Below are 26,468 nucleotides of genomic sequence, written 5' to 3'. Positions count from 1 at the left end.
TCTGCCGGGGCAATATGGCAATGAACAGCGATCAGAGACGAAAGACAGTTTCATTAAGATAACCTGAAAGAATCCAACCGTTTGATAAAACCCAAGGAACGAAAGACTGGTTTCTCTCATTGATCTTTTCAGCAGTGCCTTTCTCTGTACCTGGGATGTAATTACCATTATTAAATAGTCTCATGTTGCTGGGATACCATGAATAACCCCACCTGACCCCAGGTATGCTGGGTCTCCTCTGGTCTCCCGGATCCACCTCATTCTATTCTCTCCATGAGGAATTTAAGTTCTAAAAGGGAGAAACTAATAGGGAGGAGGGGCTATAGTTGCTCTATGTACAGCATTGTAAGCATGTGGATATTTGGGCTGGCTTCATCAGGAAAGGCTTCTCAGAAGGGTGACTGCATTTCATGAGTTGGCTTTGACGGCTCGGTAAGCTCCCCTGGCTTCAGAGCTTCAGAGATTCCTCAGTTCCCCAAACGTTTGTTTACGGGAAAAACAGGACCCGATATGGGACGGGGGAGAGTGGAGGGGACAGTCCAGTGACCAGGAGAGTGGGAGGAAGTTTGCGAGGCTGGGGTGTGTTGGTGCTGCAGGCATGGCTTTTAGTGGATGCTCTTTTTTTTTTTCTCTCTTTCTCTTTTTTAAATAATTAATTAATTAATTTAATTTTTGGCTGTGTTGGGTCTTCGTTGCTGCGCGCGGGCTTCCTCTCTAATTGTGGCGAGCGGGGGCTACTCTTCATTGCTGCGTGCGGGCTTCTCATTGCAGTGGCTTCTCTTGTTGTGGAGCTCGGGCTCCAGGTGCATGGGCCCAGCAGTTGTGGCTCTCGAGCTCTAGAGCGCAGGCTCAGTCAGTAGTTGTGGCGCACGGGCTTAGTTGCTCCGCGGCATGTGGGATCTTCCCGGACCAGGGCTCAAACCCGTGTCCCCTGCATTGGCAGGCGGATTCTCAACCACTGCACCACCAGGGAAGTGCCCTCCCTCTCTTTTATTTTTTAAAACTTCCCCGTCCCTGAGGATTTTAGGAATCTATGCAGAGGACTAGGGAAAGTTTGTCACAAGGCTTTACTTTTCTTATGTGATGGCCTAGAGTCTCTTTCCTTCTGTTTTTCATTCACACTTTTTTTTTTTTCCTCATAGGGAATTTCAGGTCGAATTTATCTCTTCATTCTCTCCTCTTTTTCTTTCATCAAACTTTTTTTTAGTCGCTGTTATGTGCTAGGCATTGGGAATACCAGCCTAAGTGAGACGGAGCCCCTTCTCTGAAAATGAGCCAGCTTGATAGAAGAGGCAGACCTGCGGGTCCAGGATGCCCGTGACCAGGGCCTGAGTGCAGTGCATGGCCTGCGGAGGGGCAGCCGTGTTGTGTCCCATGCGGGAGGGTCCGAGCAGGCTTCCTGGTCACGGGGGACCCAGGCTGCTCATGAAGGATGAGTCCCGTCCAGCCTAGAGGGGAGCACACCTTCTCCAGGAGATACCTAAGATCTGACTGGAGCTTCATAGATCCTTCCCCTTTTGGAGAAACGAAAAAGAAAAAGGAAAGAAGAAGGACAACTGTGGGGCTTCCCTGGCGGCGCAGTGGTTGAGAGTCCGCCTGCCGATGCAGGGGACGCGGGTTCGCGCCCCGGTCCGGGAGGATCCCACGTGCCGCGGAGCGGCTGGGCCCGTGAGCCGTGGCCGCTGAGCCTGCGCGTCCGGAGCCTGTGCTCCGCAACGGGAGGGGCCACAGCAGTGAGAGGCCCGCGTACCGCAAAAAAAAAAAAAAAAAAAAGACAACTGTGTTTTGCATAAAAGCTTTTGCCAGAGATAGGTTTCTGCAGGTAGTGTTTTGTGGGGTTTAGCCTTCTAGTGTGAAACAAGGGCCTCGAGGCCCTTAGCAGTGTGTGTACAATTGAACGCGTTTTTGCGGGAAGAGAAAGCACGTTGGCAGTCCTCGTGGAGCCGTCCAAGTGGGCGTCGCTTTCACACGTTCTGGGCAGAGATGGAGGCTCACAGCCTGGGTGGCTCAGCCGTGCCTCTGGAGCCGGTGGTGGGACTGGGGTTTCAGCCCTAGCTCCTGTCAGATGCGAAAGCCCAGGAGTTTTCCATTGCGTGATACTCTTTCCCAAGAGGGAAGAAAAAGTCTCATCCTTAGGTCAGATGAAAGTATGCCTTGTCAACTGAAGGTTTGACAAACACAGGGGAGGGGAGGGAATAAAGACCTGCTGCAAAAGAAGCAGCAGTGAAATGAGCATGAAACGCGAAACTGAGGGAACCTTTTCCGCCCGGAGACATTCAGGAGGTGCAGGTCACCTGGTTGGTGTCACCTTTGCTTACGTTTTCACACCTCCGACGCAGCAACGAGAAAAACACTGCAGCAAGCTCTCTGGGTTTCCTCTTTTCCTGTTTTTCCTGTTTTATTCTTCAGTGGACCTCAGACCGTTGCTTTTTTTTAAAACATCTTTATTGGAGTATAATTGCTTTACAATGGTGTGTTACTTTCTGCTTTACAACAGAGTGAATCAGTTACACATATACATATATCTCCATATCTCCTCCCTCTTGCGTCACCCTCCCTCCCACCCTCCCTATCCCACCGCTCTAGGTGGTCACAGAGCACCAGCTGATCTCCCTGTGCTATGCGGCTGCTTCCCACTAGCTGTCTATTTTACATTTGGTAGTGTGTATATGTCCATGTCACTCTCTCCGTTCGTCACAGCTTACCCTTCCCCCTCCCCATATCCTCAAGGCCATGCTCCAGTAGGTCTGTGTTTTATTCCCGTCCTACCCCTAGTCTCTTCATGCTGGAGAGGGTGTGGAGAAAAGGGAACCCTCTTGCACTGCTGGTGGGAATGTAAATTGACACAGCCACTATGGAGAACAGTGTGGAGGTTCCTTAAAAAACTACAAATAGAACTACCATACGATCCAGCAATCCCACTACTGGGCATATACCCTGAGAAAACCATAATTCAAAAAGAGTCATGTACCACAATGTTCACTGCAGCTCTATTTACAATAGCCAGGACATGGAAGCAACCTAAGTGTCCGTCAACAGACGAGTGGAGAAAGAAGATGTGACACATATATACAATGGAATATTACTCAGCCATAAAAAGAAATGAAACTGATTTATTTGTAGTGAGTCTGTCATATAGAGTGAAGTAAGTCAGAAGGAGAAAAACAAATACCGTATACTAACACATGTATAGGAAATCTAAGTCCGTTGCTTTTTCGTAGAGCAGCTGAACAGCAGGACGGCTAGAAATGCTGTCCCGGCCTCCTGCCCGTTCCTGGCTCCCATCCCAATCCCACAGCAAGCCAAGGGAGTCTGGATGTGTCTGCTGAGATCATATTGCAAAGTTACTACACAGATAGCTGGGGCTTTGGCATTGCTTTTTTATTTTTTTCTCAGAAGGCACTTGGGTTGAACTCAGATTGCAGCTTAGTTCCAAAAAGAATAGAAGACATTTTGAAAGCTTTTCCTGCTAGCTCTTCATTCACCAGAGTGTAAGTTGCACCAGCCCGGGAGCTCGTCTGTCTTGTTTGCTGCATGTCCCCAGTGATCAGAAGCATGCCCAGCTCCTTGCAGGAGCTCAGGAAGCACGGAAGGGACCGTGGGTGGCCGCAGGGGTGGCCGTGATGGCCAGTAGTGCTGCAAGATGGTCCTGACACCTGCGGGTCTGGGCCAGGATCCCTTTCTGAGCTCTCAGCGTAAACCGTACAGGTGCTGGCAGTGGTGATGGTGCTGGTGACGGCGGCCACCATGTCTTCAGTGTACACGTGCAGGTGCTGGCTGAGGCATCTTGCATACAGGGTCACGTTTTTCTCTTCATCCAGCCATAGATACAAGGCAGGTCACGTGGATATATCGCCTTCCTTTGCTAGTAAGGACACTGAGGTCAGGGAGGTGACGCCTCTCAGCCCGTACTGATGTTCTGGCCTCACAAAGCAGTCAGGTGCCCTCTCAGACCCCTGCTGCCTCCTGCGCCAGCCCTGCCTCCTGCCCTGCCTCTCCAGAGCCCAGTCCCCTCCTGTCTCCGCAGCGCCCTCCTCTGCTCACCTCCTCCCTAGGTGTCCCCCCTGGCCATGCCCAGCCCCTCCCAGCTCCCTCCCTCTTCTTGGAGGCGAGCTCCTCTGGTTTGCTTCTGGCCTCCTTGTCCATTGCAGCTCCAACTCTTCCAGATGCTTCTCTCCTCGGCTCCACCCCAGGTACCGACCGGCTTGAGATCTTCTCCCGGGTCTCCGTCCTGCTGTGTCTCTCCCTCCCCCCGTGGGCGCGTTCCATCCACGGCCATGAGCATCAGCCCGTTGACAGTGATCCCCTGGCCCCCGCTGGCCTCTCCCAGCCCATCTCCTGGCCCGTGGCTCTCTGGGCCTTCCGTAAACCCTTCACATCCACCACAGGGCCTGGCACCTTGTCCCCTCTGCCTAGAACCCTTTCCGCCCGCTCTTCACGTGGCTGCACCCTTCTGGCCCTGGTCCTTGAGCTCAGCTCTCAGCTTACGTGTCCTCCCAGGAAGGCCTCTCTGGATCTAAATCAGCCACCCCTTTTGGTTAAAGACCCTCTTCTATTCTTTGTAGCGCTGACTGCTGTCTTACCTCCATTTTTCGGTGATGTTCATCGTGTATTGTGGTATCTAACTTTGACTGGAGCACAAGCCCCATGAGGGCAGGACTCTCACGTCCACCGCTCCCTTCTGTGTCCCGGAACCTCTGTCGGTACCAGGATGGGATAGACAGTTGGTGAATGATGAGTGAAAGAATGAACAAACGAGTGCCGGCCATCCTGGAGCTTAAATCCAGATGCCTCTGGCCCCTCGCCCTTCCCTTCCGCACCTCCTGCCTCTGCCTGGACCCTCGTGTAACCAGCTCTGCCCTTGTGCACTCACCACAGGTGGTCAGAGAGATCTACAGCGGCGGCAGCGGGCCAGCAGACTCGGAATGTCCTCCCCCCTCCAGCTCCCCGGTGCACAAGGCAGAACTGGAGAAGGTAAGGGGCGTGTTTCTTTCTGGGAATCCACCTTACAGTTAACTTGGGCCTTCCTCGAAGTTTTCATAACACCTCTGATATTTCAGCCCTTCTGGCTGAAAAGAGAAAAAAAGGAAAAAAATAACGCAGCCCTGCTTCCTCGCTGCCTGCTCTGTACGAAGCTCAAGTTAGCTGTTTTACAGATCGCGTGGTTAGTTTTATTCCTCCCGGCTGTAGATGCAGGGATGGCTGTAAAGGTGGCACAGGATTTAAGGTGATCGAGGTCACCAGCTGCTCCACAGCAGCATGTGACCCGCAGGCAGCCCTGTGTCCTTCTGGAATACGTCGGGTGCTTTGTCAGTGCACTCTCCCAGAGGTTTGTTCCCAACAGACGGGTAATACTTCCTGTCCTTCTCTGCTCTGTACTTGGGCGCCGTGAGCACGCGGCAGGTGGGCAGGGCCAGCCTTTCCTGCCAGAGCGCGTGAACCTGCCACCCCTGCTGTCTGTCCCTGATGGAGCTCTGTTTGCCTGTCTATGCAGAGACCTCGTTTCCATGGATATCCCTGGCTTCCTGCCCCACCGTGTCGGTAGCCTCTGTCTCAGGAACTTTCTGAGCTCTCCCTGTTTGGCCCCTGCCCTACCAGTGAACACATCCTTTTTCGTCTATTCTTGTTTTAGTCAGGGTTCTCCAGAGAAACAGAACCAGTGGGGTGTGTATGTATATATGTGTACACACATTTTATACATATTGATAAAATATACATAAAAGTTCAATAAAAATAAAATTCTACGTATACAATTATATACATACTGAGAGATTTATTATGAGGAATTGGCTCACAAGGTTACGGAGACAGGTGGGTCCAAAATCTGCATCGTGGGGCCTTAGGCTGGAGACTTAGGAGAGCTGATGGTGCAGGTGAAGTCTTCGGGAGGACTGCCCCCCACCACCCCTTGCTTGGGAGGCCCATTTTTTATTTTTTTAATTCAGACCTTCAACTGCTTGGGTGAGACCCACCTACACTGTGGAGGGCAATCTGCTTACTCAAAGTTCACCAATTTATTTTTTTATTTTTTAAAATCTATTTTATTTATTTATCTATTTACTTAGTTTTGGCTGTGTGGGGTCTTCGTTGCGGCGTGCGGGCTTTCTCTAGTTGCGGCGAGCCGGGGCTACTCTTCGTGGCGGTGCGCGGGCTTCTCGTGGCGGTGGCTTCTCTTGTTGCGGAGCACGGGCTCTAGGCACGCGGGCTTCGGTAGTTGTGGCACATGGGCTCAGTAGTTGTGGCTCGCGGGCTCTAGAGTGCAGGCTCAGTAGTTGTGGCGCACGGGCTTAGTTGCTCCGCGGCATGTGAGATCTTCCCAGACCAGGGCTCGAACCCGTGTCCCCTGCATTGGCAGGCGGATTCTTAACCACTGCACTACCAGGGAAGCCCCAAAGTTCACCAGTTCAAATGTTAGTTTCATCCACAAACACCCTCCAAGTTGACATATAAAGTTAACCTCACAACCCTCACCCTGATATTGTGACATAGCAGGCCTGTTTCTCTTTTTTCCTGATTACAAAACTAATGCCTGCTCATTGCAGAACATTTAGAAAGTAAAGAACCAGAAATAGGATGGATAAAGTTACTTAGGAGTCTAGAGCTCCTCTCAAAGCTCTGCATGTTTTTAAACCAGTTTTTTTTTCTATTCATGTGTTTCTTTTACAGTTTGGATAATCTGATGCATAAAATTTCTTGTGCTGCTTTTTCCTTTTTTCTTTTCAGTTAACCTTTATACTATTAGCAGTTTTCCATGTTTTTGAAAACACATAACATGCAACAAGCATGTTTGCATTTTCATCACCTGAATAATAGCAAATTCATATAACTCTATTATTTATATAACCCCCCACTAGGCTCTTTTTTTTTTCTTTTTTGAGTCGTGTAAAATAACCTGACACTTTTGTGTCAATCTTTGCTGCTTCTCTGACTATTACCTGAGAAAAGATTCCCAGAAGCTGGCTTACTAGACCAAAGGATAGAATTTTTAAAGATTTTGATTCATGGGACTAAGCAAGTTACCTTCTGAAAGTTTGATCCTATTCTGTTTCTCATCGGCAATATGTCAGGGTTCTTCTTTCACCCACTCATGCGGGAATTGGCAGTTCTCTTTTACTATCTTGGTTTCTAAGGTGGTATTGTTAGTGCCTGGCTGGACCTGTTGACCCAGATCCCAGGGGTGCTTCCTGGCCTGAGAGCTGGGCTTTCAGTCCTCCTATCACTGGCATGTGGCACATCCTAGGGTCCCACTAAAGCCATAATTCTTTTACTTTGGCTCTTGCTGGTGCCACTGGGGTTTACTGGCACCTGCCTGCCATCTTGGCCCAGCACTGCCTGGACCTCTTATCACGAGGTGAGCGTGTGTGTCCCTGTGTTCTGGTGTCATCCGGATATTTTGATTGTCTCCCCGCTGGCCAGTCTCTGTGGCCCTGGGGTGTAATTTGAGGTTCTGAGGAGGGGTGTTCTGGAGCCATTTCCTTCACTGTGACTCCACAGGGTCTCTGGTTGGAATGGAAGAGGTTCTGCTCAGAACTATGTTTCTTCTCCTGATACTAACCTAGAGTCCGAATTATGCTCCTCAAATCCATATATGAAGATTAAAATAATTACAGGTATCCCTGTGTCCTTTGATGGCTGTGATAGTAGCTCATCTCTCTGTGTATATTCTGACTGTGTCGTTACGCGCAGATGCTTGACCCTCGCCCAGTTGTTGGTGAACGCTGGGAGGAAATTAATGAATGCTGTAGGATTTACTTCTGGAAGGATGATGTGGCTTGGTGAGGGGGAATATTTTATGTACTCCTAATATTTGGTTGGCTGAAAAGTTTCCATAAGGTGTTACGGAAAAACCCGGACAAATTTTTTTGCCAACCCAATATTCTTTTCAAAATTATTTGCAAGAAAAAGTGATTTGATTGAAACAAGCTTGGTACTATAGTGTGTGTTAGTATAACCTCAGCGACCTTTTTCTTTGTTCTTTCGATGTTTTTAAAGCCGTTGTAGCAAACCAGCCGGAGAGTCCGTGTTATAGTTGAGCCCTGTCTCCAGATTATTAGGAATGCGGCCCACGTTCCCTTTCGCTTTTGAGATGACTTTTGATTGACCCGTGATGCATCCGTCCCTTGTTCAGTGTGACCATTGTAAGAATAACTTCATCTTTTGATCCTCACAGAAACTGTCTTCAGAGAGACCAAGCTCAGATGGGGAGGGCGTTACAGAAAATGGAATTGCTGTGTGTAACGGAAAAGAACAAGGTGAGTCCTGTTCGTGCCAAAAATATATAAACAAGCAAACAAAAAAACCCCCAAAACAAAAGCACTGCAGCCAGGTCTGTAGACTCTGTATGGAGAATGTCCTCGGTAATTCAGTTCTGCAGGTGTCATCATTCTGTGTTACACTTGCAGAAATCCAGAGAAACCCCTTTGGTTGGTACTGTTCCTCCACGTCCTCCCAAACGTTGGCCTACGTTTTCTCCTACTGTTTTGATACGCGCCCTGTGTATATTTTAATTTATGACTTAGAGCAGGTTACTGCCTCACCTGATTTATCACTGAGACAAATTTGCATTGGGGGGCCGCCAGCCCCTTGATGGGAGACGTGATTTTCAGGGAAAAGAGCTTTGGATGATGAGACCGGGAACCCGCGTGCCCACCCCAGCGCTGCCTTTGCTGGAGAGCAAGATTGTGAGTGAGCTTTTCCTGTTTGGTGAGCCTCAGTTTCCCCGTCCTTAAAATGAGGAGGCCAGACTCACAGATTTCTGATCTTTTTAAAAATGAGTGTCTGAAAATATCTTTATTTCACCCTCATTTAAAAAAAATCTTTTTAAATTGTGGTAAAATACAGATAACATGAAATTTACTGTCTCAACCGTTTTTAAGCCCAGTTCAGCGGCATTAAGTATCTTCACCGTGTTGTGCGGCCGTCCCCACCGTGGGTCTCTAGAACTTTTCTCATCTTGTAAACTACAGCTCTGTGCCCACGAAACGCTAGCTTCCCATTCTCCCCTCCCCCCTCTCCTGGCAGCTGCCGTTCTACTTTCTGTCTCTGTAATTTTTTTTTTTTTTTTTTTTTTTTTTGCGGTACACGGGCCTCTCGCTGTTGTGGCCTCTCCCGTCGCGGAGCACAGGCCCCGGACGCGCAGGCTCAGCGGCCACGGCTCACGGGCCCAGCCGTTCCGCGGCACGTGGGATCCTCCCGGACCGGGGCACGAACCCGCGTCCCCCGCATCGGCAGGTGGACTCTCAACCGCTGCGCCACCAGGGGAAGGCCTGTCTCTATAATTTTTGATGACTCTAGGGACCTCATAAAAATGGAGTCCTATAGTATTTGTCTTTTTCTTGACTGGCTAATGTCACGTATTTCACTCGGCATGCTGTCCTCAAGGTTCATCTACATTGTAGCGCGTGACAGGATTTCCTTCCTTTTTAAGGCTGAATAATATTCCCTTGTGTGATTGGACCACATTTCGTTTCTTTGTTTATCCGGTCATCCATTGATGGACACTTAGGTTGCTTCCACCTTTGGGCTATGGTGAATAGTGTTGCTATGGACATGGGGGTACAAATACTGAATTCTTTTTTTTTTTTTAAGTCAGCTTTCTAAAGTTGTAGATTACATAGAGTCAGAGTCGCCCTTTTTGGTGTACGGTTCTTTGACAAACACACGCATGTAAACTTCATCCCAATCGAGATGTAGAACATTCCTGTCACCCCAGAGTGTTCCCTGGCCACCACTGGCCTGTTTTCTGGCCTGTAAGTGGAATCATACAGGGTGCAACCTTCTGGGTCTGGCTTCTCTCACTCAGCGTATTGCATCGGGGGTGCGTCCACGTGGTGGGTCAGTAGTCTGTCCCTTTTCTAGGCTGAGAGGGTCCCAGTGTGGATGGACCAGTTAGTTTATCCGCTCCCCAACTGAAGAACAGCCGGGCTGCTTCCAGGTTTGAGTGGTTTACAGGTAGAGCCGGGCTGCTTTCAGGTTGGAGTGGTTTACAGGTACAGCCGTCGTAGACATCCACAAACAGGCTTTTGCGTGAACACGTCTTCATTGCTCTTGGCGGATACTGCGGAGTGGGACTCTTGCGGTCACAGGCGTCCATGTGCCTTCTCACCAGCCTTTTATTGTCATCTTTGTTTTGTTTTGTCCTTTTCTTCTTATTTTAGCCATCTTAACAGGTGTGTAGCGCTGTGTAATTGTGACTTAGAAACACATTTCCCGACGACTAACAATGTTGAATGTTTTTTAGTGTGCTTTTTGGCCAGCTGTGTGTTATCGCTGTATATTCTCATTGGATTCGTTTTTGTTCTTACTGGTTTCTGAGAATTCTTTATCTATCCTGAATGCAAGTCCTCTGTCACAGCCGTCCCCAGCCTTTTTGGCACCAGGGACCAGTTTCACGGAAGACAGTTTTTCCGCAGACGGGGCCGGGGCGGGGGGTGTTCCGGGCCGTAACGCGAGCGGTGGGGAGCAGCTGTAAATACGGACGAAGCTTCGCTCGCTTGCCCGCCGCTCCCCTTCTCCTCCGAGGCCTGGCTCCTCCGCGGCCTGGGGGTTGGGGACCCCCGCTCTCTCAGATGTCTCCTGCACACGTCTTGTCCCGGTCTGTGGCTTGACTTCTAGCCTCCTGCGCAGTGTGGGGGCCCAGAGGAGGGCTGGGGCTGGTGGGTGGTGAGAAAGTTTTCCCTGTGCAGAGGCCAGAAGCCCGTGTGCATCCCAGGTGGGTAGTTCTGCCTGCCCAGCTCAACTGCACTCAGTCGCCGGGGTGGGGCAGGTGTCTTCTGGCTCAGAGAGACACAGAGGTCTCCCGGCCTTAAACCGCATAGCAATCCCGGCCGCTGAGAATCTTGGAGCCTAAATCACCTGGGCTGTTGTGATATTTCAAGGTTCACACCAGAGTGTCGTGATCTCTGCCTTGGCCCATGTGATTTTCTAACTCGGTTGTCTCTTGAGTGTAATTTTAGTTCTTTCCGTCGGAAGTTATTCAGTGGAAGGTATCATCTGTGTCGTCACAGGGCACGTTATGTGTAATCAAAGGCAGGAGAGCTGTCTTTAAGTTTTGCCCTGAAACAGAACAACGTACAATCTCAGGGTTCCTGCTCAGACGCCGAGGCTCAGGAGGCATTGCTTTGGCTGGTCTCTTTTCTTTTTTGTGATTTCCTCTCCCAGTGTCCCCGCATGAAATTAGATTCTACAGAATGATATATATGTCTAGATATACAGGTAAGTGAATATGTCTGCATCTGAAATTCTTCTGTTTCCTTTTAAAAAGTACAGCCTTCTGTGCTTTGTAAAGGTGACCTTGGTTCAAACACTTTTTGCCTGGCAATGGTGCTTTGCCTATAGTAGACCCCCAGTGAATGGTCACTGAAGGAAGCTAACAGCTTACATACATTCTGACCACCTACCTTAGCTTTTATCCTTGCTGCGCTCTCTTGATTAGTTTGCAGTTGAGAAGTTCTAGTAAAGCTCCCTTGATCCCAGCCGTGTCGTGACTCAGACAGATTTCTCTGCTGGCTGCATGGAAGAAACCCCCAACTCCTGCAGTTTCTCCTAAATGTTAGACTGTCAACTGTACATGGACACGATCCAGATTCTGTGACCAAAGCCACAGGCAACGACTCTAAAACTCTGGTTTCTTCTTTCAAGGTGTCAGGCCCTGGCACGTAATGAGCCAGTATGGTGTGATTTGGGGTGAATTCAGTAGAGTTGCTATGGATACTGCAGCTGACATGAGCAAAGAGAATTGAGTCCCTAGGGCTGATCTGTGTGGAAGTGACAGCTGTCCCCAACTAGCATTGAGCACGTGTACCATTTAATCACAGGTTAATGGGTCTGTTGGTAGACTTAGCATATCAGTAGTCTGATGATATTCCTCCCACCTGCCTAAATACCAAAACACCTAGGCTCCCACTTACGTAGGATAAGAGGGAACCATCTGGGTTTATGACATTCACGGCTTTACGTGCCGCGAATTAGCTTTGCTTCAGTGCCTGTCAGCATCGCCTCCACCCCAACGTGCCACCTTGACAGTGATACCATTTAAACTCTGCAGCCTTTCTATTGTACAGCTACAGTGAGTTGAGAGTTCTGAGTTTTCAGGTTTTCCTTCATAATTCTATTATATTTGCTGAATTTTGACTTTTGTTTATTGAATAGCATCAACATATGCTTGTGATTTCTTTCTCACGTTCCTACATCCTTTAGCTTTTTCTTCAAAGGACAGCCTCACTTTTGCTTTTGCAAAAAAGCAGTGGACATTCAAGGAATTAAAAGTCTTTATTATGTCCTTTCTTTGTAGCCAGAGTCCAGCAAGTACTTTCCCAACAGGAGCACATCCTAGTAAAATTGGAAGTAAATCTAACAACCTCGCTTTCTCACTTGTCACTTTGAGATGCAGGGAAGGACTCACTTGTCACTCTGAGATGCAGCGAAGGACTGATTCGTGCTCCTGAGCTTTGCAGAACGTCCCTTCCCGGCACTGACTGTCCTCGCTAAGATGATCTTCTTTTCTTAAAGCTTATTAGCTTGAGTGGGGTTCTGGTCAAAGATCAACTTCAGGCTCTTTAGAAACAGCTAAGAAAGGAAACATCCACTGCTGTTTTCACTGTGGGTTTGGTTGAACTGAAATCAATGATACAGGTATTCCAACCTCGGACTCCATGTCTGACGGCAGCTGGGGAGGAGATGTGCCTTCAGACCAAGAGATTAAAGTGTATTCTTGGTGCTTTATTTTACAAGGGGTTGCGTGTGGTGGGAGAGTGTCAGGAGTGGGTGGGATAACAGTCCTGTGTTCTGTGTTTCTAATATGACCTGATTTGTTTAAAATAACATAGAAGTGCTTGTACTAGTCAACTCAGGCTTCCCTAACAAGATACCACAGACTGGGTGGCTAAAACAACAAAAGTTTCTCACAGGTCTGGAGGCCAGAAGCCCGAGATCAAGGTGCCCTCAGTGTTGGGTGCTGGTGAGGGCCCCCTTCCTGGCTTGCAGATAACCACCCCTCACTGTGTCCTCATGTGGCCTTTCCCCACGAGTACACCAATCCTGTTGGATCAGGGCCCCACCCTTAAGACCTCATTTAACCTTCAGTGCTTCCTTAGGGACCCCATATCCAAATACAGCCAGCCACACTATGGGGTTAGGGCTTCAACGTGGGAATTCTGGGGAGATGCAAACATTCAGTCCGTAGTGCTGATTACCTTGAAATTTAGTGCGGCTTTAAAAAAAAAAACGATAATGTAGCACCTCCTGCCTCAGACATTGTTGACTGTCGTTTCTTTCTAGAGAGGAAATAAGTGTTCAAGCATGGTGACTGGCCTCACGGGACCTCACTGAGCCCGGGGGGTGGGGTGGGGGGAAGAAGATCTGCAGAGCCCAGATGAGGCAGGCCCGGGCGTGGGTGGATGTGCGCCGGCCTCGTCCCGTGCGTGTGGGGCGGGTGGCAGAGTGGAACTAGAGAAGGGGACGGCTTCCCCGCCCCCCACTGAGAGCCGCTGATGTGGCAGAAAGGAGGTGGGGGGGCGTACGCTTTTAGAGGGTAGGTTTACGAACGAGGCCCATAGTGTATAATCTCGCGTCCCTGAATCCCCTTCCTCTGAAATTATCCTGTGTGATGTTCGTGCATGTTCTGTGTCCACAGGGAGAGGGGTGGGGAAGGAATTCTCGACTTTCATTCCATCTTCCGAAAGGTCCATGCCACCCTCTGAGTTACAGAGGGGTGAGGGGTCCTCCTGCAGAGGACCGAGCAGGGGCTGTTGGGGGGGTCTCGGGGGTTCAGGTGATGGTGTCTGGCCTTGATGCTGTGGGTCCCTCCAGGGCCCTCCCAGCCCATCCACACTGAGCGAGGCCCTTGGCCCCAGCACCGGGCACAGAACAGCCCTCAGGTGACAGCTCGCCTGCCCAGAAGTGCTCTGGCGGGAAGGGTCTTGGCCCTCAGTCCTGGACACACCCCTAGTGTCCACTCCGGTTCTGCGCCTGGTCCCCACCCCTGTGATTCTGTCGGAGACCGTAGACAAAGCCCTCAGGAGCTGGAGAGAGCAGGTTGCCGCCACGGGTCAGGCACAGGATAGCGGCCGGCCGCTGGCGCTCAGTCGGCTGGGGTCCGGGGACTGTCGTCGGCTGGGCACATAGGTCTTTGCACACGGCTGCGGCTTCTCAGGCCCTGTCCCCACCCGCCGTCGCTTACCAAAAGGTGGGTTCGGAGTTGCCAGACCTTCCCGTTTTCCAAGGGAAGCCAGAAGTCATTCCTCTTCATGCAAAACATTCACGCGTTTTGTGCGTACGGAGTGGCACTGCAGGCCGAACAGAACACGTGAGGCTGGAATGCAGGCTGCTGGTCTGACAGCTCCGGATGGGGCGGAATCCATGTGAGTCTCTGACAGGTCAGTGAGGGGCTGGTGGAGGCTCGCCGAGTCCCCCTGCTCCCCTCACCTGCCGGACCCCTCCCCGTGCAGGCCAGGTTGCCCGAGCCTGTCTCGTGTTTCTAGACACGTCCGGCTCCTTCCAGTGTCACGGGCTCTGTGTTCGCTGATGCTCTTCTCGCCTGGACGGCCCTTCCCTAGGGTTTCTGCACAGACGCTGCCTTGTCCTGATACTTAGCTCCTCTGCTTCCTGACGGCCCGGGCACTGGACCACGTAACCCTACTTTAGGTCTACAAAGGCCTTTCCATCAGCCGACCTCCCTCAGGGGTGTGTGTGGGTGTGTGCGTGTGTGTGCGAGCGCGTGTGTACACGTGTGTGCCTGTGTGGGTGTGTTCTCAGCCTGCTGTGGAACACGAGCTTCCTGGGGGCGCCCGTCTTCTGCTTTGTTCCCTTGTATCTAGACGAGTAGCTGATGCACGGCAGGTGCTCAGTAAGTAGAAATTCGAGGAAAGAAAATCAGCCACGAGTCATGCTTTATTTGGGTGTTTCTTTTCAGTTAGAATCTATCGTTGAAACATGCTTTTTTCGTCATCACCTTTCTTCACAGTTAAGAGGAAAAAAAGTTCCAAATCAGAGGCCAAGGGAACTGTGTCTAAAGTCACTGGGAAAAAAATCACCAAGATCATCGGTTTGGGAAAGAAAAAGCCGTCGACAGATGAACAGACCTCCTCAGCGGAGGAAGACGTGCCTACTTGTGGTAAGACGGGGGTGTGTGGGGTTGCCAGATCTGCGCCCTCTCCCCGAGCACGCGGGGACCCTCTCCGGGGAGACCTCTGTGTCGTGTTCTTCTAAGTCTCACTGATTGGGCTCTTTTGCACTGGGCTTGTGATCGGTTAAGTTGTGGAGAATGGATTACAGTTTACTGCTTATTAATGAAGGCCTTGCAGGGGTTTGAGATGATCGCTGAAGTTCTCTCAAAACAAAAACCAAATTCTCCCTTTGATCCCATGAGGTTCTTCCAAATCCCCCTTTTTTTTTTAACTTTATCTTTCGTTGTATATTTATTTATTTGGTTGCGCCGGGTCTTCTTTGCGGCAGGCGGGCTCCTTAGTTGCGGCCCAAGGGCTCCTTAGTTGCGGCACGGGAACTCTTGGTCGTGGCATATGCACGCGGGATCTAGTTCCCGGACCCCAGGGATCGAAGCCGGGCCCCCTGCCTTGGGAGCGCGGAGTCTTCACCACCGGGCCGCCAGGGAGGCCCCCCAATTCCTCTTCAGCGTCTTGAAAGGGAAGCGTACGCACGGGCGGTTGGCCAGCGGAGGGGGGTGTGTAAGGTGCGTAAGAGCGCCTCCAGGCTCCCCGGCAGCCCCTTCCCGTGGCCTGACGTCACACGACTCGACCCGCCGGGGCTGCTCCACTTCTCCAGCTTCCGCCTCAAGTGCAGTCGGGCCGGCTGGCCCCTCCCCTCGTGGGTCTTCGTTCAGAAAGTGTTCTCTGGGCAGCCGCCGGCGGTGGGGCTGCGTCCGCGGGGCGGGCGGCCCCCGCGATCCCACTGCATCCAGTCTCGCGCGCGGAGGGCGGCACAGAGACAAACGTGTGGTGACTGTGACCCTGATCCCGACCGCGGCGGGGATACGAGAGGGGCCGCCCGAGAGTCTGGCGGGGACGTGACTTCCTCCCGGGGAGAAGTGAGACCGGACCTGCGCATTGTTTCCTAGGCAGCCGCGTTTACCGGAACAGCGCGAGCCCTTTAAGGAGAAACGCTTTGGAGTCTGAAAGATGGAACTTTACCCTTTAAGAAAAATAAGAATGGGCTGTACGTTCCCTTGCGGACCGCAGGGCGCGGCGCACGTCGGTCCTGTCGTGCCTGTTCTGTGTGCTCGCTGTTTACCTCTCTCTCTCATTGAGCATCTCTTCCGTCCACGGTTCCGGGTTACTGAGGACGCGGAAAGCTGCCAGCATTGAGATGCTGCCTAAGCTGGGCCACACGCGCAGAGACGCATTTATTCAGCCCATGTCACGTGCCAGGGTGTGGCTTGTGCTGAAAGCGCGCCGTGAGCTCAGAGCTGTGCCGGTGGGCAGGAGGGTCGATTGTGGAGTGCAGGGCAGGTGGACTTGGGGGTGGGGGCCCTCCTGAGGGGAGGCAGGGTGGACTCGCAGCTCCTCACGGGTGTGATCCTAGGGAGTCGTAATAGACTCTTGGTGACACGGGAACCCCGCTGGGGTGCTGTGCGGAAGTGCGTGCGGAGCGGAAGATGGCTGGGCGGGCAGTGGTCGAGGCCTCTCGGGGTTGAGGTGTCATCCCAGGGAGGCCCCCGTGAAGCGGCCGCCTGTGGGTGGAGCTGGGAGGGGAGATGGTGACCCCAGATGGAGGCCAGCGGTCCGGGAGCCCCCGTGCATGCAGAGGTCGTGAACCTGCCCCTGGTCCGACGGCAGTGGGGTCACAGAAGCACGCGGACTGATGCTCTTTCTACGGAGAACAGCCGCCCTGCGGAAGCTGAGCCAGCTGGACAGAGCCCTGGCGGGAGGGCCGCTGCGGGGGAGCTGCGGATGCCAGGGGCCTGTGGCCCTCTGCCTTACCTGGAGCCGCTCACGGCACTGGGTGATCTGCGGTGGTTTCCCTCTGGCGTTAGCCCCGGAGAGGAGATAGGAGTCAGGGGTTAGACATGGAAAGAGGGAATTAGCCAACAAAAAGGGAACTCCTTTTTTAGTTGTTTTTTTTTTTTTTTTTTCTTAAAACTGCCCTAGGTTAGCGAAGGAAATAGAGGTTCTTTCATGAAAAACAATTAAACATTCATATAGAAGGCAACTTAGCAGCTGTGGTCCACACCCCTCATTTGACAGTGAGGACACCAAACTCGGGAAGGTCTTGGGACTTGCCCTGAGTCACACGGCCAGCTGGGGACAGGGCCGGGCCCGCTGGCCACCCCTGTGGCTGTCCTGAAGCACAGGCCTTCCGCACCGCCCCCCCCCGCCCCCCCCCCCGTCCCCCAGGACTCGCCACCCTCATGACTCCTCATAAACAGCTGTGTGGGCACTTGGCCCGAAGGCGCAGTGGAATTGCTCAGAGAGCCGGCCTGGGGGAGCTGCAGCCCCGCATCCTCACCTGAGGGTTTCCGCCAGGCTCTCGGTGGACATCTTTCACCTCCACGAAGAGAACATCCTCTGTCCACAGGGGTTTAAAATTGTCATCTAGTTCTTTGCTGGGCCAGGGGACGGGGGAGGAGTCTGTAGAAAACTCGAAGGGGAGAATGACTGTCTTCAGTTATGTTAGGACAGCTGCGAAGTCTCGGGCGGGAAAAGTAGCCGCACGAAGGCCCGAGGCCCCCATCCTGCCCAGCGTGTCCTGCGTGCCAAGCGGACGGGGCACAGACGAGAGCGTCCCCAGGGCAACTGGAAGCTGAGTCCAAACCCCAGCTCTTGTGGGAGATGCAGCCCGGTCAGCTGGGGCTGTGGGCGTGCAGGAGAAATGCCGGCAGGCGGGAGAGGGTTCTCTGCAGGTTTCCCCCAGGCGGGCTGGGAAGAGGCGCCCACACCAGCCCCCCGCTCCGCCCGTCCTGCCCGGCTCTCACCCCTCTCTCGGGCCCTCAGCCAGCGGGTGCTGCGCTTGGCACCAGGCCGGGTCCACTCCCCAAACAGCCACTTGGACAAGATGATCCGAGACTTGCACACAAACCCCTAAGCAAAGATGGGTCCTTTATTTTCCCACCCCCAGTGCTCAGGAGTTCCGGAAGTATCGTCACTGTATAGAGGCACCAGGAGATGCCTTTCACGGTTTTCTCTCTTCTCCAGCCCGTTTCTGTCTGTTGTTTGGACTCGTCCCCAAGCCTCTCGACTGTCCACCTTCTTCAATCCTCTGGATCCCTGCAGGCTACCCCGTGGGAGTTTTGAAACCTTGCACTAATCGTATCACCCTGTGCCCGGTCAGTTCAGGGCCTCTAACAATCTTGCCTCACTGAATTTTCCAGCTTTTTCCTCTCATTACTGGATTAAGATGCAGGTCGAATTCACCCACCAGTTGCGTTCCCAGCACCGAGCACACAGCCTGGTGGATAATAGCAGCTCAGTAAACACTTGTCACTTGAACGAATGAACTTAAGCAAGTCGCACACTCCTCTGAGCCTCAGCTTCCCCACGTATGAAATAGGCTTATACTTAAACGACTTTCTTCTCCTTAGAATTGAGGATAAAATCATGAAACATTAAGCTCATTGCCTACTTCATAATTTATGCTCAGTAAATGGTCGCTATTATCATTCATTTGTTCACCTGAAGAAAACCTAAGCATATCAGACATAGTCAAGCTGACATGAGGGCAATGCCAGATGGGTGGCCTTGGTAATATCGCTAATAGAAATACAGAAGCCGAGTGAAAGGAGTGGCCCCCGGTTGCTAGGATGGAGGGCTTCCCGAGGCAGGGTAACCTGGGCTCCTTGGAAGGGCCTTCCGGTTATTTCTGGGGCCCCTTCTGGCTCTAATGGTCAGTGACTTTGTGAAGTTTTCAGCAGTAGGATCTTTGGTGGATGTGCAGGAAAGTTATATGCCTCTCCCTTTCTATCGTAATCCACCCGACAAAAGGTCAGGTGACATTTAATCAAGGGGGAGGGACGCGTTCTCGATGTCAGTCACCACGTCAAGGGTGTCTCGGGTCCTTTGGGTGCCCGCTGGAGGCGGCGCGTGCCTCGGGCGGAGGGAGGGTTTCCGCGTCGCGGGCCGGGGTTCAGCTCTCTTCAGCCCCTTTCCTCTCAGCCGATCGCAGTCTGAGGCTGGCTGAAATGACACGAGCAATTCAGTGAAAGTCCTCACAGGAGTGTGACCAAAGCACAGGAGACGCTGCCCTTCCTGTCCTAGAGGAGAAGTCAGTGGACGTGGGCCCCCCTTCGGCCAGGCGGCCCTGCCTGCTGGTCTGCAGCTGCTGGACCAGAGGCACCAGGTCCCCACGCAGCTGACCGCGGGAGCGTTCACGTCTGTCCCCTCCTCCTGTGGTTGTGTGTGTTTGGTCAGCCTCAGGCCAGCCTCGTGAAACCTCACACGCATTTGTCACCCAGCTTTTGCAAGAGGCCTTAGAGTTCTTTCTTTAGAATTCCGAGCAGAGATAACCTCAGAACGTCAAACCGAAATTCCCAGACGGTCACGATACCATAACATCTCACCGTAACGTGATAGGCGGGAACAAACGAACAAAAAATCAGATGATATTGGAATCGCCCTTATTAGCAGGGCTCTGAGCTGACCCGGGCGAGCCTGCGAGGCTGCGAGGCTGCGAGGCTGCGAGGCTGCGAGGCTGCGAGGCTGCAAAGGGGCCCGGCTGCTCTTCGGCGCCACCTGGTGGTGGGTGTCTGCTCAGGCCGATCGCCTCGGGGCTGATGGGGTCCCGTGTCGGCCGGGCTTCCATCTCAGCCTAGCCGTGTCCTGGTGGGGAGAAAGAATATTACGGGACATGGGACCTGCTCTCTGACTCCAGGGTACTTCGGTGAGCTGCCTGCCATGTCCCTGCGTGGTCTCTCCCTCATCCGGGGTCCCTACCCAGAAAGTAGGCATTTCGGCCACCTCTTTGGAGAAGGCGGTGGACCTGCCGGGGGAGGCCAAATGCCAGGTGTGGGCTTGTTTCCGTGGCGTTTGCTGTTTACAGAAACAAGCCTGTTACCCACCGTGATTCTCGTTTTGCTTTTCCCTTTTTGGGCAACTGTAACTCATTATGAGGAAGGCGTTAAAATACGGTCATTTCCTTTGAAGTCCTGCTCTAACTAAAGTGTGGATCTGTCCGATGTAATCATTCCTTGTGTGACTCACGTGTCGAGAAACCCGTGGCATTTGGGGACTCGGTCAGGGAAGAAAACCGGATGAGCACCCTCCCCTCTTCGGGAGATGCATCGTTCGCGTGGCTGGCCGAGCTGTGCTCAGAAGCTGCGGCCCCCCTGCGCTGGGGACAGGTGCACCCACGTGGTGAATTCTCAGATCCAGAAGTCCTGTGGAAGTTTAGAGGAACCCCCTCACCGTTACTGAGAAGGCAGATGTGCTTAGATTCCTCAGTAAATGTTTTGGCATCTCCTTCCCCATTGCGACGCCCGCCATCTTCTGCAACAAGGACAGGCCCCTACAGTAGCTTCCGAGGTTTTCTGGGACCAGGTCGCTAGACGTCTCGGGTCTCAGTTCACCACGCCCCCCGCTTCTCCAGGCCTGAAGGGATCCCCCCACCCCTTAAGGCCCAGGGGAGGACCCGCTCCAGGGCACACGTCAGCCTCTGCCCTGCCAGCCCCCAGCGGTCACGTCCGTCAGCGCCCTGCGCCTTAGCGCTTCCTTCTACAGACTCTTCACTCGCCCGTCGACCTTGTGTGCCCAGGAAGACTAGCTTAGTTGAAAGTCATCCCATGCTTCCACTTATTTCTTCTTAATTATACGCCATCATACTGTCCATAGGCCGCATGTGTCCATTCATGCTCGGAACACACTTACGATGGAGCCGGTTGCCAGCTATATTTCATAAAGATCCAAAGATGTGGGCCTTCAGCGTGATTAGTGACTTACAGACGGAGATATTGAATAGTTCTAATAGCCGTTACTCAGATGTTCAGATATTACATTTGACTATATGTTTTAAGTAGAGCTTAAAAAAAAAAGAATAAGTGTATCAGAACTATGTCATTTACAAATAGTATTTCCCAGAATGAAAACAGTGGCTCTCTCTCCTCCATCTTCAGCTGTCAAAAGAGCTTCGGGTCGGTCTTCGCTGGGCGGCCGTGAACAAGAAGGAAGAAGGTCAGGGAGTGAGCCCCCTCCTTTGTTTTCTGAGCTCTGCTTCTCCAGCCTGTCTTCACCTCCCTCCAGTCCCTCCTAATTGTGCACAACACAAGGAACTTCAGGTCCCAGGCACTTGAGCTCATGGGCTCACTTCTCCATTTTCTCTGTAATTTTACAAATATGGCAGCTTGTGTCCCAAACTGAAGTTTTAGTCCCAGGTACCCTTTAGGATATATTGGTAGAACTGATTTACATTCAACTGAATGTACATTTAAGTATTATAAGCATTTTCCTAGTGAATTCATTGAGCTATTATGTATAGTAATGTCATCATCTGGCATCATTCTGGGCCCTCTAACACCCCTATTGGGGTTTTGTTTTTGTTTGGTTTTTGCCTTTATAGCGTTTATCCATTGCTAATAAAGTGCGTAAGGTGTAGAACAGAAAAGAAGCAAAAGGTGTCGTCCAAATCCCTTTTGGAAAGACATTTTAAAAAGGATCAGAAAGGATTTTATTTATTTACTTATTTATTTATCGAGCTGCACGTGTGTGCGTCTGTGCACACGTGTGTGTGTGCGTGTACGTGTTACTTGAAAGAGCAGCCGAATGACTCAAGGAATCCTTGTTTCGTTTCTTCCTTGTTGACCTGGACTCCATATGCTGTTCTACTCACTTCCTCCATCTCACTGGTCAGAAGTCACAGCCACCCTGGGAAATCTGTTCGTCATATGCCTTGTTATTCCCAGAGAAATGCACTGTATGTTTGTAACAAGTGAAAACGATCAGTTTCTTGTCTTTGAGGCGATGTCCTTTTTTAAAAAACGAGGACAGTTCTTGTAATTCCATCACATTCCATCCGTAATGCACCGAGGATGTATGTAGTGCAGCCTCAGAGACGTGGGTGACGAAATTCCACATGCATCAGACTCAGGCCTTTCGACTTCAGCAGTCGGACGGGATGCTCCAGTCAGAGGGCACCGAGGACGGGCATCTCTGGCCTCCGGGCAGGAATCTCATCCCGAGGGTTTGCCGTCACTTGCGGGAATATTTCCAGTGGTGGGGAACTTATCACCTCCCAAGGCTGCCTGTTTTGTGGAAAGTTTTCATTTTCAGATTGTTTTATTCCTCACGTTAAGCCAAAATCTGCCTGTCTTGTCCCTTTTGCCCCGGTGGTGTCATTTGCAGCTACTCGGAATGAACCCAAACGCTTTCCTGGGTGAGGTCCCTTCAGCTATTTGAGGACGGCAGCGTGTCCTCATAGCGTCTCTCCCGCCAGCCACCGATGGCTCAGTGACCTCTCGTACACCGGGCACGCTCCGGGTTCCCCTAGACGGTCCTCAGCACGCGTCGCACGGTGCATTCGGGCTCCTGGGTGGTCTGTCCTGTCCCAGCCCCCAGAGCTGACGGAGGGCAGTCCCAGGAGCCTGCACGTGCGGACGTGCCGTGTGCGGGGCCCGTTCCATCTTGGCGGCCTCCTGGGGCGCAGCCTTCTTGGGGAGGCTGACGGGCCTGCTCTCGTTGCAGGCTACCTGAACGTGCTCTCCAACAGCCGCTGGCGGGAGCGCTGGTGCCGCGTCAAGGAAAACAAGCTCATCCTCCACAAGGACAGGGCCGACCTGAAGACCCACGTCGTCTCCATCCCACTCCGCGGCTGCGAGGTCATCCCGGGGCTGGACTCCAAACACCCCCTGACGTTCCGGCTGCTTCGCAACGGCCAGGAGGTGGCCGTGTTGGAGGTAGTTGCCGCGGGGCACTTGCGCGCGGCGCTTTGCCTTCTAGGGTCCGCCTGGACGCCCCGCCAGCTCCTCACGCCGGCTCACGGCAGCTTTGGTTCTGTCCCGTCCCACGTGTCCTGCGTTTCTTCTCCGGGGGGCCCCAGCCTTGGGGACGGCGCAGCCGGTTCTCTGCACGGGGTCCGCGGCAGACTGCCTGCCAGGTCACCTCCTTGTCTGATATCCTCTCTGTTCGTGTTTGCGTGGAAGTTCAGTACACGGCTCCACGCGGTAGAGTGCGTCCTCAAAGTGGCCACAAAACAACTTGTTTTAAAATTTCCAGTAAAACTTCTCCCCTAACCGTGGTCTGCCTCTGAATTGGTGGCATTTCCTTCAAGCTGTCCTTTGGAATGTTCTGGGCTGCTTCACAGGTGGAGCAGGTGTTTTTTGACTACCAGTTGCCTATCGACAGTGGCCAGAGAGCCAGGTTACAAAAGAACAAAAAGAACACCTTTGGTTTTTAAGAACCCTTGGCTTTGCGTGCATTTTACTGTTTGGCTGCTTTTTCAGACCTCCTGATTCACGCAAGCAAAAAAAGGCAATTAAAACTAATTTCTTAGCTACACACTCAAAACTTGCGTTTTTGAAATTTAAAATCTTTATTTATCGTCTGTGATTAATTGATTTCTACCCAATATTAATTCAGACCTTTTTTCCTTTGTCATTTTTTGTTTCACTTAGCAGTATCATGATTAAGATACAAAGACACACGTGCGTACATATGTATATCCATGCATACACAAATAGCAGAGTGTAGAATTTCCGGAGTACATGTAAGTATATTTATGCTACCCGGCTGATAGAAATGAGGATATTTTGGGTTTGGTGGCATGGCCGATGTGTGTTCTGAATTAATCAGATGCAGAGCCTAATCTAAACGACCGCAGTGTTACTGACCAGAGAAGGAGAGGGTATGGGCTTGTGACCAAGATCAAAGGGGCCCCGTTAGCCAACCTAGAAGGTCTTGGTAGGAGATAGGAGTTAGTTTCGGAGGCTGCTTTTTTTTGGTGGGGACAAAAAGAGACTAACAACATAGCTCTTCCTCACACAGGGCTCCTTGCCCGACGGTTTGGATGGTTTGAGATAACAGGTCGAAGGGCCGAGCCTGCCCTAGTGGCTGACTTCCCAGAAGGGAGGCCAGGCCCGGCTGGGATCAGGGTATCTGGGCCCCAGTCCTAGTTCTGTTGCAGACTTTGATCACAACCCAGTCTGTTTTTCTCTCTCGGCTTCTTTATTTGTCTGTAAAACAGAGCGCTGGGCTAGAGTCGGTGTGCTTTGTAAGCATGTATGAGGGCTGAAAGCTGTAGGGTGGATGAGAGTGGAAAAAAGCCAAAAATGTAAATGAAGAAACTGTACTCTCGATGCAAACAACTCAGGTGTCACGTGAGAGCTCTGGCAGCAGATCTGAGAGAGGCGGCGAGCGCAGGAAGGCACACGCTGGATTCGGGGGTGAAAAGTGAGCCGTTGGCCTGGACACCGGGTGGTGACAGGAGCCCCCGTGGAGAGGGGCAGGGGGGAGCTGGGTGAGAAGGGCCCTGTCCTGTCTTCGCTCCCAGCCCTGTAGGTGCAGCCTCACGTCCCCCCAAAAATGGTGGCTGTGGTTCGTTACCTTTTCCCTGTTCCAGTTATTGAGTCAAACACGCACACACGTAACCACACTCAGTGCTCCAACATAAGCAAAGGGTTTGCCTGAATCAGTTCGCAGATGCAATGATCCGACCAGTAAAGTATTCTGTACTTTTTTTTCTAAGACCATTTTAACTGTTGAGATGATTTCAGAATTCCAGAAAAGTTGTGAAACTAGTACAAATAATTCCATACACCCTTCACCCACATTCCCCAAATACTAACATTTTACCATGTTTGATGTCTCTTGCATGGTCTCTTCCCCTCTCTCTCCCTCTCTCTCCTTCTCTCTCTCTGTCTCTGTGTAAATTTTTTCAGAACCTTTTACAGACGTGTTGCCCCTTTATCCCTAAACACTTAGTGTGAATTTGCCCAAAATGAGGGTATTCCTTTACTAAAACCACTGTATAATCATCAGAATCAGGAAATTCACACTCATGCAATACAGTTGTCTGACTTACAGATTTTAGTCAGATTTTCCCAGTTATCCCAGTAGTGTCCCTTGTCAGCAGAAGGAAACCCCAGGTGGTGTGTTTCCTTCAGCTGCAGTCTCTTTGGCTTCCTCTGTCTGGTTTCGTGGCATTGATACTTGGGGCGGGTACAGGCCATTATTGTGTAGACGGTCCCTCAGTTGGGGCATATCTGCCATTTCCTTGAAATCCGAATCTGGCATAGGCATGCTTGGCGGGGGCACGTGGAAGCAGTGGTGTGTTTGGTTGGCACTGCGTCACTTAAGCAGGTACGCCCATCAGTTCGTCCCACGACTGGTGATGTTAACTTTGATCTCTCAGGTGGGGTGTCTGCATGGCTTCCCCACTGCAAAGTTACTGTGTTTCCCCTTTGTCTTTCATCAGCTTCATGTGGGAAGATTCTTTGAGACTCTTTCAATATCTTCTCACTCACAATTTCACCCACTAATTCTTAGCATCCGTGAGTGACTCTTGCCTGATACAGTTATTAAAATGACAGCTGCTAAATGGGGACTTTCTAATTCCATGATTCCTTCTACGCTTATTAGTTAGTATCTACTATAAGGAAGATTTCCCTTTCTCTCAATTAATTATTCATTCATTTATATATATATATGTATGTCAGCAGGGGTTCATAGATTACTGTTTTCATCAGTGATTATGATCCTTTGTTGTCATGATTTATCCTGGTCAGATGAACAGAGTTGGTCAGCAGAAAGCCCTTCGAGCCATGTGGCCTTTGCTATGTCCCTGTAATAAAGACACCACAGTCCGTGGTCCCCTTCATTCTTTGAGCTCTTTCTTCACGTTATGATGCAACAAGATGTTCCAAGCTCATCTTGTACTTTTCTCTGCCCCAGGCCTCTTGGAATCAGTCACGTTCCGAAGAGCTCTTAGTGGACAACTCCTAGTGGATAATGGTATTTAGAAGCCAGGATCTGGGTCGAAGGTGTGCTCAGAGTTCCTGGGGGGTCACCACGCCTAGGCCTTTTCAGTAGTCATAGGAAATTGTGTGTATGTGTGTGTTTGTACCTACGTATATTCAGGCATGTTTCTATGCTATACGTATTACACACACGTATATGCATATATACATGTATACACCTGCATGTATACCTATTTATATACTAAAAGCCGCAAGATCGTAACTAATACTTCTCATTTTAGTCCAACACCACAGAGTTATTATTTTTTAAAAGCCTACGAGGAAATTTCTTAAACAATGAAGAAAACAGTTAACAGTGTAATAGTGTCATCCACATCTTAGATATTATGTTAACATACTTTTAAGAATGCTTAAATGAAATAGTTGTAGATGCATGGATATAGATTCAGTCGTAGGTACATTCTTGACATAGATTTCGTTTGGGGGAGGACAAAAGACCAGTGAAGAGAACATATTTGTGATTTTTAAAAAATTATCCAAGCACTCAAATCAATTCATTTCAGTTTAGCAAACACTGATTACATTCCTCCTGTCCGTAAGGCATGTAATTGGAATCCAT

At 51.2% G+C, this 26,468-nt stretch overlaps 1 protein-coding gene across 4 annotated transcripts in view; it reads left to right on the top strand.

The window, feature by feature from the left end:
• Nucleotides 1-26,468, top strand: part of AFAP1 (actin filament associated protein 1) — a 155,403-nt gene that overhangs the window by 100,526 nt on the left and 28,409 nt on the right. For all 4 annotated transcript variants that reach the window (XM_067036757.1, XM_059067719.2, XM_059067722.2 and 1 more), the window contains 4 exons: nt 4,879-4,974; nt 8,171-8,252; nt 14,963-15,112; nt 22,620-22,831. In XM_067036757.1, the coding sequence (XP_066892858.1) occupies nt 4,879-4,974; nt 8,171-8,252; nt 14,963-15,112; nt 22,620-22,831 (540 nt within the window). The remainder of the gene's footprint in view (nt 1-4,878; nt 4,975-8,170; nt 8,253-14,962; nt 15,113-22,619; nt 22,832-26,468) is intronic.

This window comes from Kogia breviceps, chromosome 6, assembly GCF_026419965.1.
Source record: "Kogia breviceps isolate mKogBre1 chromosome 6, mKogBre1 haplotype 1, whole genome shotgun sequence".
Classification (NCBI taxonomy): Eukaryota; Metazoa; Chordata; class Mammalia; order Artiodactyla; family Physeteridae; genus Kogia; species Kogia breviceps.
The sequence above is the reverse complement of the archived record's forward strand: the minus strand, read 5'-3'. Positions and strand labels throughout refer to the sequence as shown.